This window comes from Ambystoma mexicanum, chromosome 3q (genome assembly GCF_040938575.1).
Source record: "Ambystoma mexicanum isolate Mex_15411 chromosome 3q, UKY_AmexF1_1, whole genome shotgun sequence".
NCBI classification, from domain to species: Eukaryota; Metazoa; Chordata; class Amphibia; order Caudata; family Ambystomatidae; genus Ambystoma; species Ambystoma mexicanum.
In genome coordinates this window covers 1,253,994,660-1,254,014,803 of record NC_090926.1, presented here as the reverse complement: position 1 = coordinate 1,254,014,803, position 20,144 = coordinate 1,253,994,660, and the positions used below count along the sequence as shown (strand labels likewise).

Genomic DNA, 20,144 nt, shown 5'->3' with positions numbered 1-20,144 from the left:
CTTTGGCAATGTTGTCTATAGTAGTTCTAATCCAGGAATGCAGCAGGGCTACTTTTTTGTCCAGCTAATCTTCCATGAATGTTGGGTGTGGTTTGCTAAGCTCCAGGAGTTCAATTAAGTTGGAGTTTTTGATGGTTCTCCAATTTCTTTTCATGGTGTTCAGTGGTTTGTCCGGTTGACTGTTTGTTGGGGCGGTCATTTTGATTACGGAGGGGATGATGAGATGGCTGCTCCAGGGTATTTGAATTGCGGGTGCCGTGGTGAGGAGTAATTTGTTTGCAAAGATTGCGTCAAGTGTATGCCTTGCTGAGTGGGTTGCTCCTTTGACTAGTTGCAGGTTCATTGCTGCTAGTTGGCTGGTTAGCGATTTGTGTGTGGTCGTGGTTTCTTCTTCAAACCAGATGTTGAAATCTCCAAGGACTATCAGGTGATTGTGTTTGATGGCTAGGATGGTGATTCTGTGACGGTGTCTACGAAGGTTGCATCGTAGGTTGGTGGCCTATATAATATGAATTTCAGGTTTGTTTTGGGGGTTACTGTTAGGCGTATGATTAGGGATTTGCATTTATCGATGTTTAGTGGGTCTTCCAATTTGATAACCAGGTGTTCCTTGTGAAGGATTGCCAGCCCCCCGCCCCCACCCCTTTTGGTTTTTCTATTTGCTTGGACGCATTTGAAGTGTTCAGGCAGTTGAGGGTGATCTTGTAGTTGTCTAGCCATGTTTCTGTTACAAACAGGATGACGATCCCTCCGTCGCAGAGCAGATTGTATATTTCGGGGGGAGGTTTGGACATTGACCTTGCATTGATGAGGTTGCAGTGGATCGTTTTGGTGTGGTTTTGCTCGTTAGTTCCTCGTTTTGGTTTGTGGTTGTTTGGTTGCGGTGCATCTTTTTTGCCATTGATTGGGGGTGGATGAGGATCAGCAAAGGCTGCATCTTCATTGTAGGGTGGTGGATGAGGATCAGCAAAGGCTGCATCTTCATTGACGCAGTCTGCTACATTGAAAGCTTGGCTGATCAATACCGGTGCTTCTCTATTTACAACGGTTAGGTGAAGGTCTGTGAAGGCTTCTTCTTCGTTGCATTGGTCAGTTGATGTTTGGGTTGTTGGATGTTTGATCTTCATCCTAGTTTTGTCCGTTGTGACTTGGGTGTTGAAGGTGTCCTTCTGTTCTTGTAATATATGGGGTGATGGGGTCAGTTTATACACACACTTCTTGAGTGCTCCCGTCTTTTTCCTGGTTGTCTCGGGCTGTTCTTTGTGTGTCTTTCTTGATGTCTGTCATTGGGGTATCCTAGTTCAGGGGTTGTTGCAAGGTAAGGTGTGAGATATAAGGATTTTTCCCTTTGGAAGATTGTTCTGGTTTTGGCGTTTCCTCTATTTTGGGTTGTTGCTTTGGTGGTAGGTTTGGTTTGTGCATCTGTGTCCTAGGCGGCCGCCTTGTGCCCTTTCTCTGCGTCCCTTCCTGGTCCGGGACATTTTGATGCGTGCCGGTTGAGTGGTTGGCTGCGGTGTCTTGTGGTGGGAGTACGGGAGTTACTTCTTGTGTTGGTAGGCTTTGGTGCTTTTTTGTGCTGTCTGTTCTTCAGGTGGGTCGGTTTGTGTATCCTCGGAGCGTTGTTCGGGCGTGCTGGGCGTACAGTTGTCGGGGGTGTAGTACAAAGTTCAGTGGCTGTCTATGTAGGTCTCTCGAAAAGGTGAGGTCTGGTCCTCACTACGTGTATATTAAGGTGGTTTAGGCTAACATTGTGCTTGAGACGAAGTCGAACTAATGTTCTATAGTCCTGTATGGTGTGGGGCGGGGGGACTCTAATGAGTGTTGTAATCCTTAAAATGCAAATTTTTGGAGCAGAACCCCTGCTAGATTTGAGGGGCCTGTGTAGTGGAAAAGAGGCCTATCCATGCAATCTGAATATCATACAATGCAATTTGGGAACAGAACCCCTGCTAAATTTGGGAGACCTGTATAGTGGGAGAGGAGACTATCCATGCAGTCTAGAATTCATACAATGCAATTTGAGAACAGAACCCCTGAGACCTGTATAGTGGGATAGAGGCCCATCGATTCAGTCTAGAATTCATACAATGCAACCTGGACATAGAAACCCCTGCTAAATTTGAGAGACCTGTATAGTGGGCGAGTGGTCCAGGACCAGCAGGTCTGTTGGGTACCGTATTACATAGTATGGTTAGTCTTCCTTTACAGTGTGGGAGGGAGAGGGGCAATGGGGAAGAATTGCACTGTTTTTAACGTTGGTTTGCTAGGTGGCTAGGATTCTATGGTAGAGTTGTAGCTCTCCCCTAACCCAGGCCACTCCGAACTTACTGGTCCTTGTAGGTGATGGTTGACGGCTGGCCACTGGCTTCCCCTGCGGACACTTGCAGACACGTCTGGAGCCGCTTCTATTGGAGCTGCCCTTTGCCATCTGGCCCTTAGCCACGGCACTGCATAGGCAGAGGGCTGCCCTGGAATGTCACTTATGGGGGGGGGGAATAAACACTGCCACATAACTGCAGTATCCTAACAGGACTAAACACAGCTACCTAACAATGCAGTGTGTTAAACTAAACCGCTAGATTGAGTCTTGTATAGTAGGAGAGGCGCCTACCCCTAACAATGCAATTTGTGAGCAAGACTAAACCGTTACCTAACAATGCAGTGTGTATACAAGAGTAGCCACAGCTAGAATTTGAGTCCTGTATAGTGGTAAAGAGGCCTACCCCTAACCATGCAATTCACAGCTGCCTAACAATGCAATTTGTGAGCAAGACTAAACACAGTTGTGTACAAGAGTAGCCACAGCCAGAATTTGAGTGCTGTATAGGGGCCTACACCTAACCATGCAGTTTTTTGTACAAGGCTAAACACAGCTACCTAACAATGCAATTTGTGAACGGGACTAGACGCAGCTACCCAACAATGCAGTGTGTATACAAGAGTAACCACAGCTATGTTTGAGAGTATTGTAAAGTACGGGAGAGGGAGGCAGTGGAAGCTGTTTACAGTAGTGTACAGGTGTAGGTGGTGTTACTAAGTGTTCTGGCTACAAGGGCAGAGTACGTTTTCCAATCCCCACCCAGGCTAGTCCTACTGTGTTAGTCGCGGCTGGTCGACGGCTGGCCACTGGCTGCCCCTGCTGACACCTGCAGAACACTCTGGAGCCGCCTCGTTTGGAGCCGTCCTTGCCGCAGGGGGCTGCCGGGCAGGGGCTGCCCTGGTGTAGTGATTATGTATTTCAGAATGCTGTGCCGTGCGAGTCATGCTCTTTGTTTACCTTCATGAGAGCTTGGCTCGCGTGACGGTGTCAGTTGGCGGTGTGGCTGTGGGAGGACTTGCCTGCGGGCCCGCACCAATAAACTTCAAGTTTATCAGAAACTCACTGTGTCGGCTCCTCTTTACACCTGGCCAATCGAGGTCCGCGGGAGGAGGGGAGCAGGGGGCGAGAGGGAGAAAGGAGTCGGGGCACTGTGAGAGCTGCGGGCGGGGTCACAAGTTCAAAACCATGGCCAAATAAAGTTGGAACAGGCCCAGGAGGGATGCTAGCCGCCTTCACACACCTGCACTGCTCTGGATGGGGAATAGTGTTGTGGAGGGGTTGCTAGTGGTCGGAGCTTCCCAGGGTGAGTGTTGCGGGATGACCGAGGCACATGGGAACTGAGCTGCAACAACAAGTCCTGGTAAGCAGGAGCTATGCTTTACAGCTGGAGCAGCCGCTATGACAAGGAATCGAAGCCAGAGCCGCAACTCAACACAAAGATTTATCCGCAGCAGAGATAGTTGTACACTGTTCTCTTGGCCATAGTTTGCTACATGCCTAGGCTCACCATGACACTGTTCAAGACTCGAAGGGTTTTGGTTACTATGGCATAAATGAGGAAGCAAAAGAAAACGTTTTGCTCTTTTCAGGCAGCTTTGGCAAACTTGGATTTGTGACCTGCAACCCCTCCCAAATTATGGGGGCCTAGGGAAGTAAGCGTTGGGGCTTTGCTGCATCTGTTTTCTTGTGCATGGCTTCAACATGCCCAGGCTCACCATGCAGGGAGTAATTTCCAGACGTACGCCCTCTGCGCAGAGAACACCTCTCCAGCTAGCTCTCCTCTTGGCGCTGCGTCCTATGAAATACAGTTGAGGTCCATGATAAATTCGGTCCAATTGTACACATCTCCTACTTTTTCCTTCTTGTGCATCTTATCTATCCCTCGCCCCAACTTATCTACCCGGCTTCTCCCTACTACTATTGAATGCTCTATCATACACCTACGTTGTCTCTCTGACCGGCAAAGCGCTTCGAAGCCATAAAGGAGGTGCTATACAAATGCAAGATAACATGACATAGTTAACACAGATTGAGCTACAGTCAGAGCTGAGCCTAGCATGTAAATAAATAGTTTACACAAATACAAGAAGAAATTAATCTGCTTTGTCTGTATTTATAAAAATGGAGAAAAAAACTGAAACTGGTCTGTCTGGTTCTGTCACTCGTACATTGCAGACCAATCACATTGCAGATTGGCAGCATGGAGAGTGTAAAAGTTGCATACAAATAGAATTAAAGTGCTTCAAATTGCTGACGGCATACATTTCAAGGCAGCAGCAGTCAATGGAGCAACCGTTTGTTGTGGAAAAAATTGAGCTAGCATTTCTTTCCTATATGGCAGCATGTGTGCTTTAATAAATGCATTATTAGAATAAATGCAGAAAAATACTAGTTGCAAATTATCTTTTTATGACAAAATATGTGGCTAAATACAGGATAAAAGGCACAAAAATAAATATGGATAAATACAGACAGAAATGGCAGAAAAATAAATAACATAATACCGGAAGCCTTACATGTAACGCATAATATGAGCTGAGTCTGCATTGTACAAAGTAGAATGAAGTGGAGTCCCGACAACGCACAAAGCGACCTGAAAAGGACAACCAAATCGGTGGGGCTGTGTAAACACCATGTGTTAAGAAGATGTACAACGCATACTGTGCTCAGCCACGATATGGGCTGCACATTATGCTATAGCTTCTGTGCACGGAAGCTGTCAAAGAGCGACACAGACTGTTCCTCACACCACTTCCTGCACCAGCAGCCATTGCAGCAGTAGGCAGAAATTGATGGATGGGCACCCCAGACCACTTGCCCTCATTGGCCGCACATGGGTCCTGCCAAGATGGGCCATGTAGCACAAACGGGGGCTTGAGCTTTTTATCACTGCTGCTTCTACAGCTGCTAACCAATGTGGCACGTCAGAATTAGGAGATGAGCAATGAGGCATTTTGAGTTGAATATCTCTTGGAACCCATAAGTTTCTTTTCCCTACTGTACAGGGAAATAAAATCAGGAAGAGTGCTCGTCAGGATGTCCTTCAAAACAAGCAAAGTCTGCCATCCAGAAACCAATTCAAGCCCAACTTCTGTCCCTACAAGCAAGCAAACAAACAAAAAGCCTAACTTTAACAAACATTGCCCAGACAAAATAATGGTGGCTGGTTCATGACTCCCACCCAGATGTCTATTTAGCATTTTCATGGCGCCTATACAGCAGAAAGCGTTTCCAGGCGCCACAAGATTAAGGTGGAGTATAGAGGCAGATTAAGGAAGAGGCTGCTGCTGTAGTCCAGTCTGGAGAGAGCCAGAGCTCTAGAGACATTGAGTTTCTGGGGGACGGTGAGGAAAGGGAGAATGTCTGAGGTGGTGAAGCTGAAAGTGGGCCTTCCGGGCAAGGCCAGTGATATGAGGAGAGAAGGAAAGGAGAGGGAGAAGTCAAAAATGACACCAGGTTTTTTTGCCTCACAAGAGTGGGAAGGGGTCCAAGAAGGGCGGCCAGAGAGCAGGGGGAAGGTGGGCGGGGAGGGGGGAGTACAATGAGAAGGATCTTGGTCTTACGGACGTTAAGACAAATCGTTTGCAGCAGACCATGCCTGAATTAGACATTCGGTAATGAAGAGGTGAAGAGGAAGGAGAGGAAGCAGAGAAGGGAAGCTTAAAAGAGCTGAGTGTCATCCGCATAACACAAAGTGAGAAAAGAAGGTGGAGATCGAATGGGCAAGAGGGGCAGGGTAAATGTTAAAAAGCGAGAGGATTGAGCCCTGAGGGACGCTGCAGGTGGAGATTGAGGTAGAACAAAGAAAAGGGCCCAGTTGAATCTAGGAAGGCTGATTCAAAAGGAAAGGTCAGCCAAGCCAGTGCCTGGTCGGGGATGCCCAGAGTATCACAGAGGATGAGAACAGGAGGAGTGTTGGAGTCGAGGTTTGAGAGCAAGTCTTCACGGGTGTTCACGAGAGCAGTTTCCATGCCTCTGGCCGGTCTAAATCCAGACTGGTGGTCGGGGAGACAGCCAACAGATTCAGTGTGATGGATTAGTTGGGAGAAACAACCAATTTCTCCAAGAGTTTGCCCAAGAAGGGGGTAGTGGAGATTGGGCAGTAGTTAGCTGGGCAGGAAGGGTCTATAGATGGCTTTTTTTAGGAGGGGGTGCACAAGGGAGTGCTTGAGAGGTAATGGAAAGGAGCCAGTGCAAAAGAGTGATTGCAAAACTCGGCCAGAGAGGGGGCGAAGGTGGCTATATGGTCCTTGATAGTTCTACAGGAGAAGGTATGCACCTGTTTGGAGGAGACTTTCATAGAGTGAACAGTTTTTGACCTCATCAGGTGAGGAGGAGGAGAGTAGGAGGGATGGGGAGAGAGGGGGCAAGGAATGCCTAAGTGCAGGAGGGGCAGGGAGAGGAGGAAAGTAAGGACTGGATGGCCTGAGTTTTGGTTGTGATATAGGAGGCCAAAGACATGCAGAGGGCCTGGGAAGGAAGAGGAGAAGTAGACTGCAGTGGAATTGGCAAGTTCCTTGCAGATTTTTATAAGTACGTGGTGTTGGTGGCCCCTGTGATACGGGCTTGAATATCAACTCTGCACTTGTTCTTCAGCTAGGCTAGGTCAGAATCGTACCAACTGTTGCACTTGGGGGCAGGCTTAATGCAGAATCTCATGACCGGGGCAATGAGGTCAAGGGTGTTGGAGATGGAGAGGTGAAGGTTAGCATGGAAAGAGCGTTGATAGGGAGGGAATAAAAGGTGACAAAAGGCTACTGACACTCGCTTCATTGGTCGGATGATGTATGATAAGTAATTTATAATACGCCTGTACACAAGTGATTCTAGACGCAACAAGACAAGGAAGGGTAGACAGGGGGGACAAAACAAACTATTTTACTAGGCCTTGTCATTCAAATGGTGCGAGGGGGGGGGAGAGAAGTGCCGGGGGGTGGGGGTGCGGGTGCGGGTGGAGGGGAGTTCAGAGGGTGGCCAGGTAACCAGTTAGTGCAGCAGACAGCAGCATTAGCAGGGGGGAGGGAAAGCAGAAGCAAAAAGGGTTGCTTCCGGATCCTTAGGTGGTCCTGCTCAAGTTTGACGGAAGCTGTTCCAGTGGGAGGCCCCAGCCAAAGACCGATTTACCACCCAATCCGACCCTCAGAGTTTGAGGTGGATGAGCGGAGAGCTCGAGAACGAAGATGCTTAGAGTTTGATGTAGTGTGTTCCCCGACCCCAGAAAGCCTTGTGGACGATGCAGAGTATCTTGAACTTTATCCTTGCAGCCACCGGGAGACACTGGAGAGATTTCAGGGCTGGAGATGCACAATCCCTGGACCTCAGGCCTAAGACAAGTCTCACAGTCCTGTTTTGAATTAGTTGCAAAGGGTGAAGAGTAGAGGCAGGCAGATTTAGAAAGTGTTGCAGTAGTCCAGCCTAGTGAGAACCAGGGCTCTGGAGACAGTGAGCTTCTAGGGGAAAGTGAGAAAAGGAAAGAGTACCTCTGAGGAGGCGCAACTGGTAGTGGGATTTGTTAGATATGTCGGAGAGGAGGAGAGGGTGGAGTCCAAGATGTCCCCAAGGTTTTTTTGCCGTGCAGGTCGAGGGCCCAGGGTGGGTGAAAGGTCAACCAGGCTAGGGCCTGACGCGTGATGCCTAGGTTGTCAGACGATTGATCAGGATGGCGTGGTTGACTGTATCGAAAGCAGAGGATAGGTCAAGGAGAATGAGGACAAAAGTAAGGTTAGTTGAGATTAGAGAGCACGTACTCAGGAAAGCAGTTTCCGTGCTTCTGGTTGTTCTAAAGCCAGACTGGTAGTCATGGAGACAACCAACAGATTCAGTATGGAGAGTAAGTCGGGAGATGGCCAGCTTTTCTGGGAGTTTGCCCATGAAAGGAGAGAGGCTGGGCAGTAGTTTGCCAGAGAGGAAGGATCAGCAGTGGGCTTAAGGACGGGGTGGACAAAGGAGTGCTTAAGGGTGGGAAGGTTAGGTTCCAGGTGCAAAAGAATGATTGCGGATATCGGCCAAGGCTGGAGCGAGGCTGTCTGTGGTCCTTGATGGTTCTGGAGGAGCACTTGCTTGGACGAGACTTTCATAGATTGGACTTGCTTAGAAACATCGCCAGGAGTGAACACCGGAAAAGAGAAATGAGGAGAGCTGGCCGCAGAGGGGCCAGGAGTGGTAGAGGAAGAGACGAAAGAGGACAGGATGTCCCGAGTTTTAGTGGCGAAGTGAGAAGCCAGTGCCTTGTAAAGGGCCTGGGAGGGAACAGGAGAGGTGGAGACTGCAGCAGGATTGGCCAGCTCTTTGAAATGTTTGGCTGTGTTAGAGGCCGCAGAGACGCAGGCATGGATGTAAGCTCTCGTCTTGGACAGATGCTTTTGAAGCAGGCGGCAGGCCAGTTTGTCTGAGGATGAGCCTGATGCACTCCACTTCCTCTGAGCCACCCTACACTTGCGTTTAAGGGTGGCAAGGTCGGAATCATACCAAGAGTTGCACTTGGATGTGGGCTTCAAACAGATCCTCATGAGGGGGGCAAGGAGATCAAGAGTGTTAGGGATAGAGATGCAGATTGGAGAGGACTGTGTCGGTGCGAGTCAGCCGCAGGTGTCGGCTTTACCTGGGACAGGTGAGAGGAGATAAAGTGTCCCGTCCAAGAGAGGGGAGGGGAGTGGTGAGAGGGGGATGTCTGATGTAGTAAGAACATCCAGGGTGTGCCCAGTCAAGTGGTTCGGGCCAGAGCGAGCGAACAGAGGGAGAGAGCGAGCAGAGGGAGAGCGAGAAAGAGGCGTTAGTGAGAATTCTCACACTTGTGCTAATTCCTCACTACCTTAGAGACCCCCAGCATTGGGGTTTTGGATTTGAGGACTTTCATTTTTTTACCTGGAGAGCGAGACCCTTGAGAAGAATGACTAAAAACAGACAATTGGAAAAATGAAGCAGTGTACTATTTAGCTATTTTCATTTTTGTAAAACATTTGTTTTGTTTTACAGCTGTATCAGCAAATTTAACTATTATAATCTATAGCAAATGAAGCATTGATTTGATATTGAAGAATTACCAATACAACAGTTGTCAATATTTGTAGAATTCTTTTGTGAGGTTTTAGATGTCACCTGACATTTACATTTTAAAAACATCATGCCTAGTGTTCAATGTTGCCCCATCACGCATTAAAATACACGCATGTGGACCTTTGAACTTAAATCTTCCCGATTTTTGTAAATGGGTTCAGAATTTTTTTAACTCACATATTTGAATAATTAAAAAAAAAAATCAAATCTTGGAGAGATTAGCAAAAGAAACTTAAATTGGCTTCTGCTGTTAGCTGTCTTTCCTTGCATTTACCTGTTGGCTCATAGCCTAGAAAAGATACAAAACCTTTTGTTATATTCCAAACCAGTTATCAAATGGGGATGAATCGGTCAAAAGGAAGAAAATATGCTTTTTGTGCCAGGACGCTACTGTTGGAACTTAAACAGTATCTGAATTCCAGTGTTTGGGTGACTTCCTGTTTACTGTTGCTACTTTCTTTAAAGCATAGAGAAAATACTTATTTCTTGAAGTCTTCAGCCTTCGCGCTGAAGTTTTCTTTTAGTTGTATACATCCCTTTCCTGTGCGCGCTTCTCGCGCACCTTTTTGTCTTAACTTTCTTCTTTCTGCGTAGACTGACTTTCCCTATGTACTACGGTCTGGTTATCCTTGGCCACCAAGGAGGTGACTGGCAGAGTATAATAGGTTTGTAAGATGGGCATTATTAATTAACAAATGCTGGATGCCCATGTAAAAAGATTGAGAATATTTACCAAGGTTAGCTGGAGGTAGTGATTTACCCCCTCATAGTTAAATTCATGCTCTACAAATATTTCTCATTAAACCTTCAAATCTGATTACAATGAAAAAACGGACTAAAATACTGATTTTAGTGGATTTCCTTTTTAAATCTATTTATCTTCATGGGTTGCAATTTTCCGGCTAGCATCTGCATTTAGTGTACAGCCACGACAACATTTTAATAGTCTGAACTGTCCACAATAAAATCTGAAATGAACACCTTGAGTGCAGCACATTTAACAAGACCTTTCTTAAATTCTAGAATGTACGTATCGTGGACGCACTTCAGCTGCTAGCAAGATGCACTTTTTTTTTGTATAGAGCACATCTCCTAACTGAAGTCTGTGTGGTGTTCATGACCTGCTGAGCTGGATGTCTATATGTGACTGGAAATTAGACTATCCGAGATGTAAACAAGCCATAGACTCTTAAAGTTGGGATTGGTGTGAAGTTCTACAATGAGGCAGCTAGTAAATGCCTCTGTTGTACATATGGCTATACATTTAGGATCGCTGTTTTTAATGTATGGTTAAGTCTGTGTTTTTTTTTTTTTTGTCAGACTACTTGGCCATTTCACTGTTTTGTTAAAATAATTTTTGCTTGCATATAATGGACCTCTTTTTTCAGTAGAGCGTCAAGTCTCAAGTTTTTTTTACATTCTCACTTCTAGTGTGCTCTTGGTGGCGTATGCCCTGCTCTTCTGTATGGTTTCTTATCCACTCTTCTATTAAAGGTCAATATCCGGATTCTCTATTTAATAGACCACCATGAAATCACAATGTTTATTTACTTTGTTTTTTATTTCTACAAATCCTACTTTTGATTCGATAACCATGCAAGTACAGGCATTGAAAATCTCTTTAAACCTGCAGGGCGAGTCCCTTAGTTTATATACTCAACCTAAGAGAAATGCACTAGCCTCATGTTGACAGAAATATTAACTGCCTTACTGCCTTTTATAAAATGGTGCATGTTACCATAAATATACTTTACATTTGGCGCAATGCTGCCAAGCTAAGGCTGGCCATGCACCGTAAAACTTGCATTTGCCATTTACTGCAGACAAACTTTATTTGTATTAAATGTCAAAAGTTTCAAACATTCCCTTCTCACCAGCAAGGTCATAAAATCTCATTGCAAGTGGGCTATTAGATTTTGCTTCTCTAGTTTTCTCAGTTACCACAGTAGTACCTGTTGGTTTATGGGGCCTGCTGTTGGTTTTTGTTTATAGGCAGGTACAAAATGTCATGAATTTAGGTTTTCGTAATTTGGGGAAGCTTTACCAGGCCTATGGTCTTTTTTTTTTTTCTTCTACGAATGCACTGCCGCCCTCCACCCTGCATCATTCTTGGTCCGAAACCCAATGAATCTACTGTACATTTACAAAATGACAATGCCTTCGTGAAAGTGATACCCGTCTCTCTCTGCTCAATTAGTGTCCCATGTCCCATTTTATCGTATTGGGCGGTATTACTGCAGAGGACAATTTTATCCTGTTGGTGTTTTTTGTGTTTTGGAATTTCTTTATAGTCTCCCATTTTGATTCCAGGTATTTCATACTGCTCCCGCGTGTCCGTCCCTGGCTTCTTTTTGCTCTTTATTGTCTTGCACTCCTGGGTGCTAGTCGGTGGTTTCAATTTGGTCACAATGGGATATCCAATATTGGGCCTGTAGATTGCTTGTGATGTCAGTTTAGGAGTGCTTTTCTTGTTTCACCACAAGCAAAGAGCTTGCTCTTAAATGCTCATCATTATTTGGTTCCATTTTTCTCAGTATTGCCTATGTAGAGGACATTTAATGAACAGTATATGCCCTAACCCCAGATGTTGGTTTGGAAAATGTAGTTTAGTTTTCTTTGTGTGAGAATACCATAGTCCTTAGTTTGGTCACAACCCTTGCAGCTTTTGCATGAATGGCCTTTGGTTCTGGATTCCCACTGCAGTAGTGCGGATTCAACAAGTACACCGCTTAAAATGGTTTCTACCGGACTTCTCACATGCTAGATTAGTATTGGGTCATTTTCTTCAACACAAGATGTGGTTGGTTGGAGTTAATCTATTTAGATTATGCCTTTTTCCTTCTGCTAATTGATTTCCATCTCTTACATTACTTAATGTGGTAACACAGTAGTTGCCCTTGGAGGCCTACATAATTCTGTGGCATAGCATTTTCTTTATCCTGCTTACCTGATTTCAAGTCTGCTACCTGATCACCCTTTCTATTCACACTGACAAACTGAACACTAGGTTCTCTTTTAAACCTCCAATAAAGATTCTTTGATAGTATAATAGACTGATCTGTTGGTTTGCTTTAGTATACTGTTGCCTAGTACATTTACCGGTTTGTCCTTGATCTACATTATTTTATTTCAGATTTTTGCTTTTAATCTAGAATGAATCTGTTTATACAGGTAAACTATAAAAGCTAACGCTCGCTGTAAAAGTAAAACATCTTATTCCAAAGACAAATTAGGTCTTTGTCTTGGTGTTCCTGCTGTTAACCAGTGATTTCATGGGATTGTAGCACCCTTCTATGTGAGTTTGCTCTGTAAATGTCGTTGTAGAAAGACTTTACTTGTTGGGACTGTGTGTATAATACAGTGCACTTTTAGTTTTTGAGGGGCTGTGTTCTCTTAAGTGAAACGGTCTGAGAAAGGTTTGTGTGGAAGGATTGACTAGAAGCTCAATGTCTGGTTATTCCTCCAGTAAGGCACTGTGCTCCTACCCTGGAGCAATCGGAGGCACTACTGTATGGCATAAAGTCTGAGTAACTATAGCATTCAGTGTTATTCACACTTCCAATACAGTGTTTTGCCATGTAGTCACCACCATGGTAGTTCAATTTTGAGCTCATTCATGTGATATTCCTTTTTAGACAGCAACATAATGTTTCATTTTGCGAGATTCATGCTGACTCGTCAATCTTGGGTTCCAGAGAGATCATCAGTCTTGGATCTTATCTGGGCCCTCCATCTAAATTGACGTCTGAATTTCCTGTCATTAAGTTTCTGTTCAACTTATTGAGCCTGTTTTACAGCTTCAATTGGGCTAAAACCAGATGCTTCAAGCAAATAGCACGTTTTAGCTCTGAATTCAAAAGAAACATTGCATCAGAGCAAGTAATAGTAAGGCTTCACGCCACCTGTGCCACTCTAGAATAAACTTGCTTGCAAAAGTCTTCAATGCATCCACTTGGTCAATGGTGTATCTTAATCTGTCTTTTGGAATAGTTTAAGTACATCTCAAACATGTTATGGGAAGGCTTGTTCTTGTATCCACTCCTCTGGGATCATTGCAGCCTTTTAAAAGAATTGGACTCTGTGTAAGCACCCCCCCCTTATCATATAGAATGACGTTTCTCCGTTATGGCTATAGTTCTGTTTCGGCAGAATCTACTGTGGCATAATAAAACCCAAAATCGAGATCTTGTGGCATCCTGCTTGTGCTTTCCAAAGCAAGGAATTAAAATGTTGGTTGCTCTTTGATATACCTTTTGTGGAAGGATAAGAATTGGACATGTTTACAGGTTTTGTTTAAAGTGCTCGGAGGTCCTTCTCTGGCAGCTGGATGTTACAATATGGACAACAGCCATGCTTGAACTACTGTAGCAGGTGAGTAACTTTCCCATGCTGCATTGGCTCCTCTAGGTCACCTTGCAATTCCTGATGTACTTTTATATTTTTGGACTCCTGGGTTTACAGGTTGTTGGAGTAGATCAAATACTGATTTAGGCAGTGGGAGGGAGAGTGACTGCTGGAGAGACGTGGCCCCGAAATCAAAAATTGAGGTTGTGTACGGGGATAGTGCTCACTTCATGAAGTGTTTTTTGTATTTTTTCTTTATTGGCAAGTGGAATCGGTTGAATCGGCTCCCACCAACAGCCACATTTTTTAATCTTATTTTTTTTTTAGCCTTAACTTTTATTTTTATTTCCTGCCCCTGGCTCTTCTCTTTTCTCTGCAGCAAACACAGGGATTGTGAACCACACCCACTCCAGGATGGGATCGATTATGAGCACGGGGATTGTGCAAGGTAATGTGGAAAGGGGCGGGGCCCGTCTCTCTCGCACCGCCTAAGGGAGGGCAGGGGCTCCCCCACCTGCATGGGGCCAGAAATGTGTGGGGAAGGATGGCCTCTTTTGCGAAATCTGTATTGATGGCCAGTGGCTGGAAAAGAGGGCGGGGGAATTATTAAAGACCAGCTTAAGTATCGTCCTGTTTACTTTCCTCACCCCTGTCCCTATAGGAGTTGGGCTGTCTTACAGAGCAGGGATGGAATGGCAGTGTGAGGAAGCTCATGCTGCCCGTGCCCCTCCCTGTGTCTTGTCAACTTTTTCACCAGCACTAAATTCACAATGTAAAACCCATGTATTACTATGAAGAAATGTCTGGACCATACAGATATTGTGTACAAATTCTCATTAGCCAGACTCTGTTGGGTTTTCATAATATTCTCTATGCAAATGTTAAGAATAAGTTGCCTCTGGTATTCTGGGACAAACGTGATGGCACCTGCAGTTTCAGTACATGAGTGTGACTGCTGCATAATCCTTCGATGCGTCGAACTTCTGGGACGTGGGAGGGTTTAAGTTTTAACACAATGCGCCTCTCGCCTGCAGCTCGTCACGGAGGAGGTGACGGTGCGGCTTGTGGGATCCAGGCCGAGGGCTGCCCTGAATCCTTACTACAGAGTCTCTATCAGCCCCTTTGAATGTCGTGCCGAGGGCAGTCCGGGGGGGTGCAGGGATTGCGCCGGGCCTGCTGAGGACTGTCATTGCAGGGGTGAGTGGCACCAGTGCTTTTGGGTTCTCCTCACTAGGAAGGCACCACTTTTTCTGGTAATGGTTAATTGAGCCTTGACCTGCATCGGACAACATGAATTAAAAAAGCCACTGATGACTCGCCTTGTGGGCCTGTAATCTAAAAATCCACCTGGGAACCTGCTGTACCAGACTACAAAGTCACTGCACCCTCTTCCTATCATGTCCCACAGTATTGAACTCTGTGGTTGGGAAATGTACCTTTGCTTATTCATAAACCATGTGTACTTTTAAAGTGTATATTGACAGACATCTAGGCATACATTTGTAAAATCGAGCATGGTGGTCAAGGTTAGCGGAGTTGGGAACGTCGGTGCATTGTTGAAACTTATGTAGCTAACCATACAAGTAGTAAACAATGACCAGCGAACATTGATCGGCTTCATTCAGAGCACTGGAGAATAGCGACAGGCGAATATATTGGCTTAATGGAGAGCCTGCGGGTGGGTGTTTGTGAGCTCTGAGGAGATTCCGTGCCTTGCTGCTTGTTCCCATAAACGGCTATGCCGTCCTCCTAGGAAGCCTCATTGATATATATGTAGCTTCAGGGACAGGAGGCATCTGTTTCAACCTGCGTTGCTGTGCAGAGTGAATCGGTTTGCTACTGGTTCTTTTTGGTGCCATGCTCTGCATCTCGCAGAACTCTGGAGCCAATGTAACTTGTTCTTACCAACTAATAAAAGTATTGAGCTATAGCCCAGTGAAGTCTGACTAGTTGTTAGTTAACATCTGCGCCCAGATACAGTCTATGCTCAGACCCCATGGGGTATGCGTGTTATAAATATTAAAATAAAATCAGGAAGCGATGGACGTTTTTAAATACATCTTCAACATTGACAATGATCTTGCTAATACACCAAAACTATTGTTTTTCAGTCTTTTTCCATTACAAAAGCAGAAAAACAATAACCAAATAACTGGTCCAACCTGAATCCAGACCCTAATGTTAAGTCACATCGCTTATGCATGAGCACATTTGCAACTCTAGACCTTTTATGTTGGCGCCAGTGAGCACAAAGCTCTGGGCACATGTGTGGGTATACCTGACCCTGCGTACTGACTCGCGCAACACTGACTGATTGCAAGGTGTTATGGCAGTGGCTAGGATTTGATTTTAAACCTTTCAGTGTTGCATTTTATGCAGGAGATGTGTTGCATTTGCTTTGTGCGAGTGGACCAGAAACACTGTGCACTCCTCAGAGCATAATCTCCCTGCCAGCTATAGGCACTTATTGCAAAACTCTAGCTGCAGTAATCGCTGGATGGGGAAGGGACAGCATCTGGATGCATACTGACCAAGAAACCCTAGATACATTAGCACTTTGCCATCGTCTTCCCTCATGGATAACGTCTGTTAGTTAACCCCAGAACCAAGGCTACAGAGTATGAAGCGTTCAGTTCCCATTAACCCTAATTTGTATGCTTGACTTATCAGAGTCCATCCTCTGCCAAGTGATTTCTAGTCTCTTGTTTTGAAATGTTACCTCCCACTCTTTGACCACACTAGCTGCATTGTTTGAGTGGCTTCTTTACATTCCTATTTAGGGGACAAGGTGTTGCACTGGAATGCCTCATTCAAGCTTTAACACCTACAAAAGCTAAAGTGGATGTTTGCTTTCAGACCTTCTTGGAATTTACCGACCTGTGCGGCTGGTACGGAAGACATCCACCCTTGTGGTTGGTGTTTCATCTTAGATTTTAGTCTATTGTATCCATTCACATGTGCCCCCATGTCCCACGCAGTTGGTTCCATGGAACATCAGCAATTGGAGGCTCTGTGGAACACTTCACAATCTCTGCTTGACCATATCGGTCTCCACTTGCCAATATTTTGACTGAACCAACCTGGGTATCCTTTTACCTGTCTTTCCACGCTAGGAGGGTTGTCAATTTCCTCTCTATCCCAGGAGTTCAACTTCCATTCCTCATTTCCCAGGTCACCTGCAAGGCTCTCGCCCTGCCTCTATATTCACATGGACTCTTTGCTTCCCCACCCCCTCTTTCAGCTGTAGCGTGTCCATTGCCTATCAAGTTTCCCACCACTTGATACCACCAACTACCCCTAAAAAAGATTTCCATTTGTATGCTACTTCCTCTGTTTTGTTGGTTGCATCTCAAACACCAACATTTCCCTAAAACCCCTGCGTCCTTCCACTTCAAGCAGATGGCCTGCTAAGAGCTCCTCTGTTGGCTGTCTAGTACTGGACCCAGGCAGATTTTATTTTGTAGAGAGTGAAAACATTAATCCCATGTTTAAAACCAGGGTAAATATCCACTAGTCCTCCCTTCCAGAGGGTGTTGGCCTTCCACCAGCATTGATTGGCAAATGCTTATGTATGTATGAAGGATTGGGGACTGCATGGAACCATAACCTCTTAAGTGCTAAGAACGAGTATGCTTGTCCTAGTTGCATAGACCTGCCTAATAGCCCGGCAGTTAAGGGGTTAATCTAATTCTGCTGTAGAAGTTGTATTTTCTTGTACCCCACCTGTACTCCTTCCTTTCTCCTTTGCTAGCTTGTACTCAATATTTTGTTTCTCCCCAGGATCTGCTGGTGGCCAGGGCGGAGGCAATTCAAGCACCCACTACCCCGTCAACAGCCAGTTCACAATGGGCGGACCCGCGATCTCTATGGCATCACCAATGTCCATCACCACCAACACGATGCACTATGGCAGCTAAAAGGACCTTGCACACATCTGACCTCTGAACTGACAGCACCAGGGAAACCAAATGAAGATGCCCCGGACCCCAGTTACCCTCGCACCATTCTGTGAACTGCGTGATAGTCTCAATTTTCCCAAAAGCCAACCTCAAACAGTCCCCAACCCTTTGCCCCTGCCCTGTGCGTGTGAATGGACATTTTAACCATTGTACAGAACAAGCCCCCCCTGGGCAACTCTTCTTTCTTTGATATTTGGACTTGTACAATTTTTTTTTATGGAAGACATGAACTGCAGAAACCTCGATTTTTCTCAGCTGTTGAGTTAACAAACTGCTAGCTTTTTTTTATTTTTTATTGGGCCGGTTGTAAGACAAAAATCATGTAGTCCTTGTGTCATACGAGTTGAGCATCTTCCATAGTTCTGTTGGACAGGCCCTGCAGAGCAGGCCTGCTGGGGTACAGGCTGCATGGGATGAATGTGTGACAATGGTAGCATAGCTAGTGTTTTTTTATTTTGTGGAGTTTAAAGGGAGGAACCCTGAAGGAGGCAGTGTCAGCCCCCCCACCCCCTTTTTGTTGCTGCTATCAACTTTGATTCAGCTCTTTGAAGAACTTTGGCCCTGAACACATACCCCCTCCCCCACCTTCAGCACTCTTAATAGTCCCCCCAACTCTACTGAAGTTACAAAATGAAATGTTTTCTTATGCCGGCTACAGTAATGGGTCGTGTGGTGACTGCAAAACCCATATCACTTTTGAAAATGGCAATGTTGGTTTTAGTTTGTGCATACTTTGAGTCGGCCTGTTGCCTGCTGCCTTGAGGTGATCCTTCTCCAGGGTGATAGGGAGGTTTCCCGAAACAATATCCGTCCCCTCCTGTTACTCCTTTATGCCAGGGAAGAGTGTAAGTCGGCTATTCGTCTTTTGCTCACTGTCAGTTTGATCTCACTGGGATATTGCCCACATCTCACATCTGGGTAGTCTGTGTACTCGGTGGCCAGTAAAAGAAAGATATGTCCCGTTTTAAAGTTTTATTTAAAATGATTGTGGTTCCCTCGCCAAGATGGCGAGTAGATGTAGAGGGGGTGACCATATACACTGAAATGCATCCTTTGAATTGGGCAAATGTGGTTTCTTCAATTAGTAACCGCTGACCTGCTCACTTCGAAATATTGAAAGGGGCAGATTCTGAAATCCTTCTGGTGCATTGTAGGCACAGCCTGCAAGTGGAAGCGGGTCTGTTTTAAGGTTCACTGAAGCTGAGCATCTTCTGTCACCTGCATGTATAACAGTTCCTACTGGCCATAGGGCACCAGGGTTCCATGTCATTTCATAGCGGGATGGTTTTTCACTGGGGTTTTTTACTGCAGATTTTGTTATGCAAAACACTCATCAAATTGTCTTTCTTTTTGGGAGGGTGCCCCCCCTGCCCCATCCCCTTTAAAAATGTTTGCTATTCTCAAAACACCCACACCCCAAACATATATTTGTCAAACCCCTAGCCCCCTAAAAATGTGCTGTTTTTTCGTAAAAGAAATGGTGGTAAAACCCCTGCAAGTAAACATCCTGCGATAAAAGGACATCGTACCTAGGCACCAGTGCTGCTTGGTGCAATGTTGCTCAAAATTGTGATGGTTAAAGCCTCTTCAGGTTTCCTACTTTAGAAAATTGATGGCGTGCAAGCAGGTTTGATGTCTAAAATCAAACCCAGCAGTTCATGGACACAGTTACCTCTCAATTAATGGAGACTTTTGTGTCCCACTGTTCGCAGCGTTAAGGTTATTTATTAGAGCTGGCAACAGGGGTGGTAAGTGGGCAGCTGGTGTCAAAGATTGTTATAAATTGAGATTCTGCTAGATTAGTGGTAGCCTGATACCGAAGCAGCGCCCTGTCAAGAATGTTATCTGCCAGTCTTTTGACAGTGGGAATGTGTGCTCCTTGTATGTGCCCAAGGTCTGACATGGATTACCTGCATCCTTCTCACCTCCTTTTACTTCAATATAAGATGCACAACAGTGGATGTGTTTTGCTATGCCCTCCTTTCCCAGCCATCTTGGAAACCAGAATATCGAGCTGTGCAATGTTGGCAATTGGATTTCTTAAAGTGCTTGCGCTCACCTGGCCCAGATCAAAGGGTTCAGTATAAATGGACAATGAATCCCAGACTGGCCCATGCAACATAAAAAAGTGGACGTCTGCTGCTGACGCACAGAATGGAACTTTAGTGACGACGATTGAGCTACTTTTTTTTGTTTGCTGGTAGTATTCAATAAAGTTGGGAGGGTTTTTGAAAATCTTGTTTTCTTTCATTGCATGCTCACTGCTCCTAAATGTCTGCCTTAAAGGAATAACACCATATCATTACATTTTAATTTATTTTCTCTTTGAGCTTTTTGTAGCCTGTAGATTCATGGCAAATATTTCTTTGCACTGTATATAGTTTCCTCTACGTATTCTTTCTTTGAAATAGCCCAGACTACAGGTTTGACACAATTTTCAATAGTTATACATGTTTGTTTAGGGG

General features: G+C 45.3%; 1 protein-coding gene across 10 annotated transcripts in view; it reads left to right on the top strand.

Moving 5' to 3' along the window:
• CARM1 (coactivator associated arginine methyltransferase 1) overlaps positions 1-19,914 on the top strand; it is a 455,353-nt gene extending 435,439 nt beyond the window's left edge. For 2 of the 10 annotated variants that reach the window (XR_011259957.1, XR_011259958.1), the window contains exons 15-16: positions 14,755-14,917; positions 17,501-17,555. Coding sequence is in view for 4 of the 10 variants with exons in the window: in XM_069604254.1 (XP_069460355.1) it covers positions 14,100-14,168; positions 17,501-17,637 (206 nt within the window). In the remaining 6 variants the exon portion in view is untranslated. Of the gene's footprint in view, positions 1-14,099; positions 14,170-14,754; positions 14,918-17,500 lie in introns of those variants that run through there. The other 8 variants (XR_011259956.1, XM_069604254.1, XM_069604257.1 and 5 more) reach the window with 8 other exon arrangements.
• The last annotated feature ends 230 nt before the right edge of the window (positions 19,915-20,144 follow it).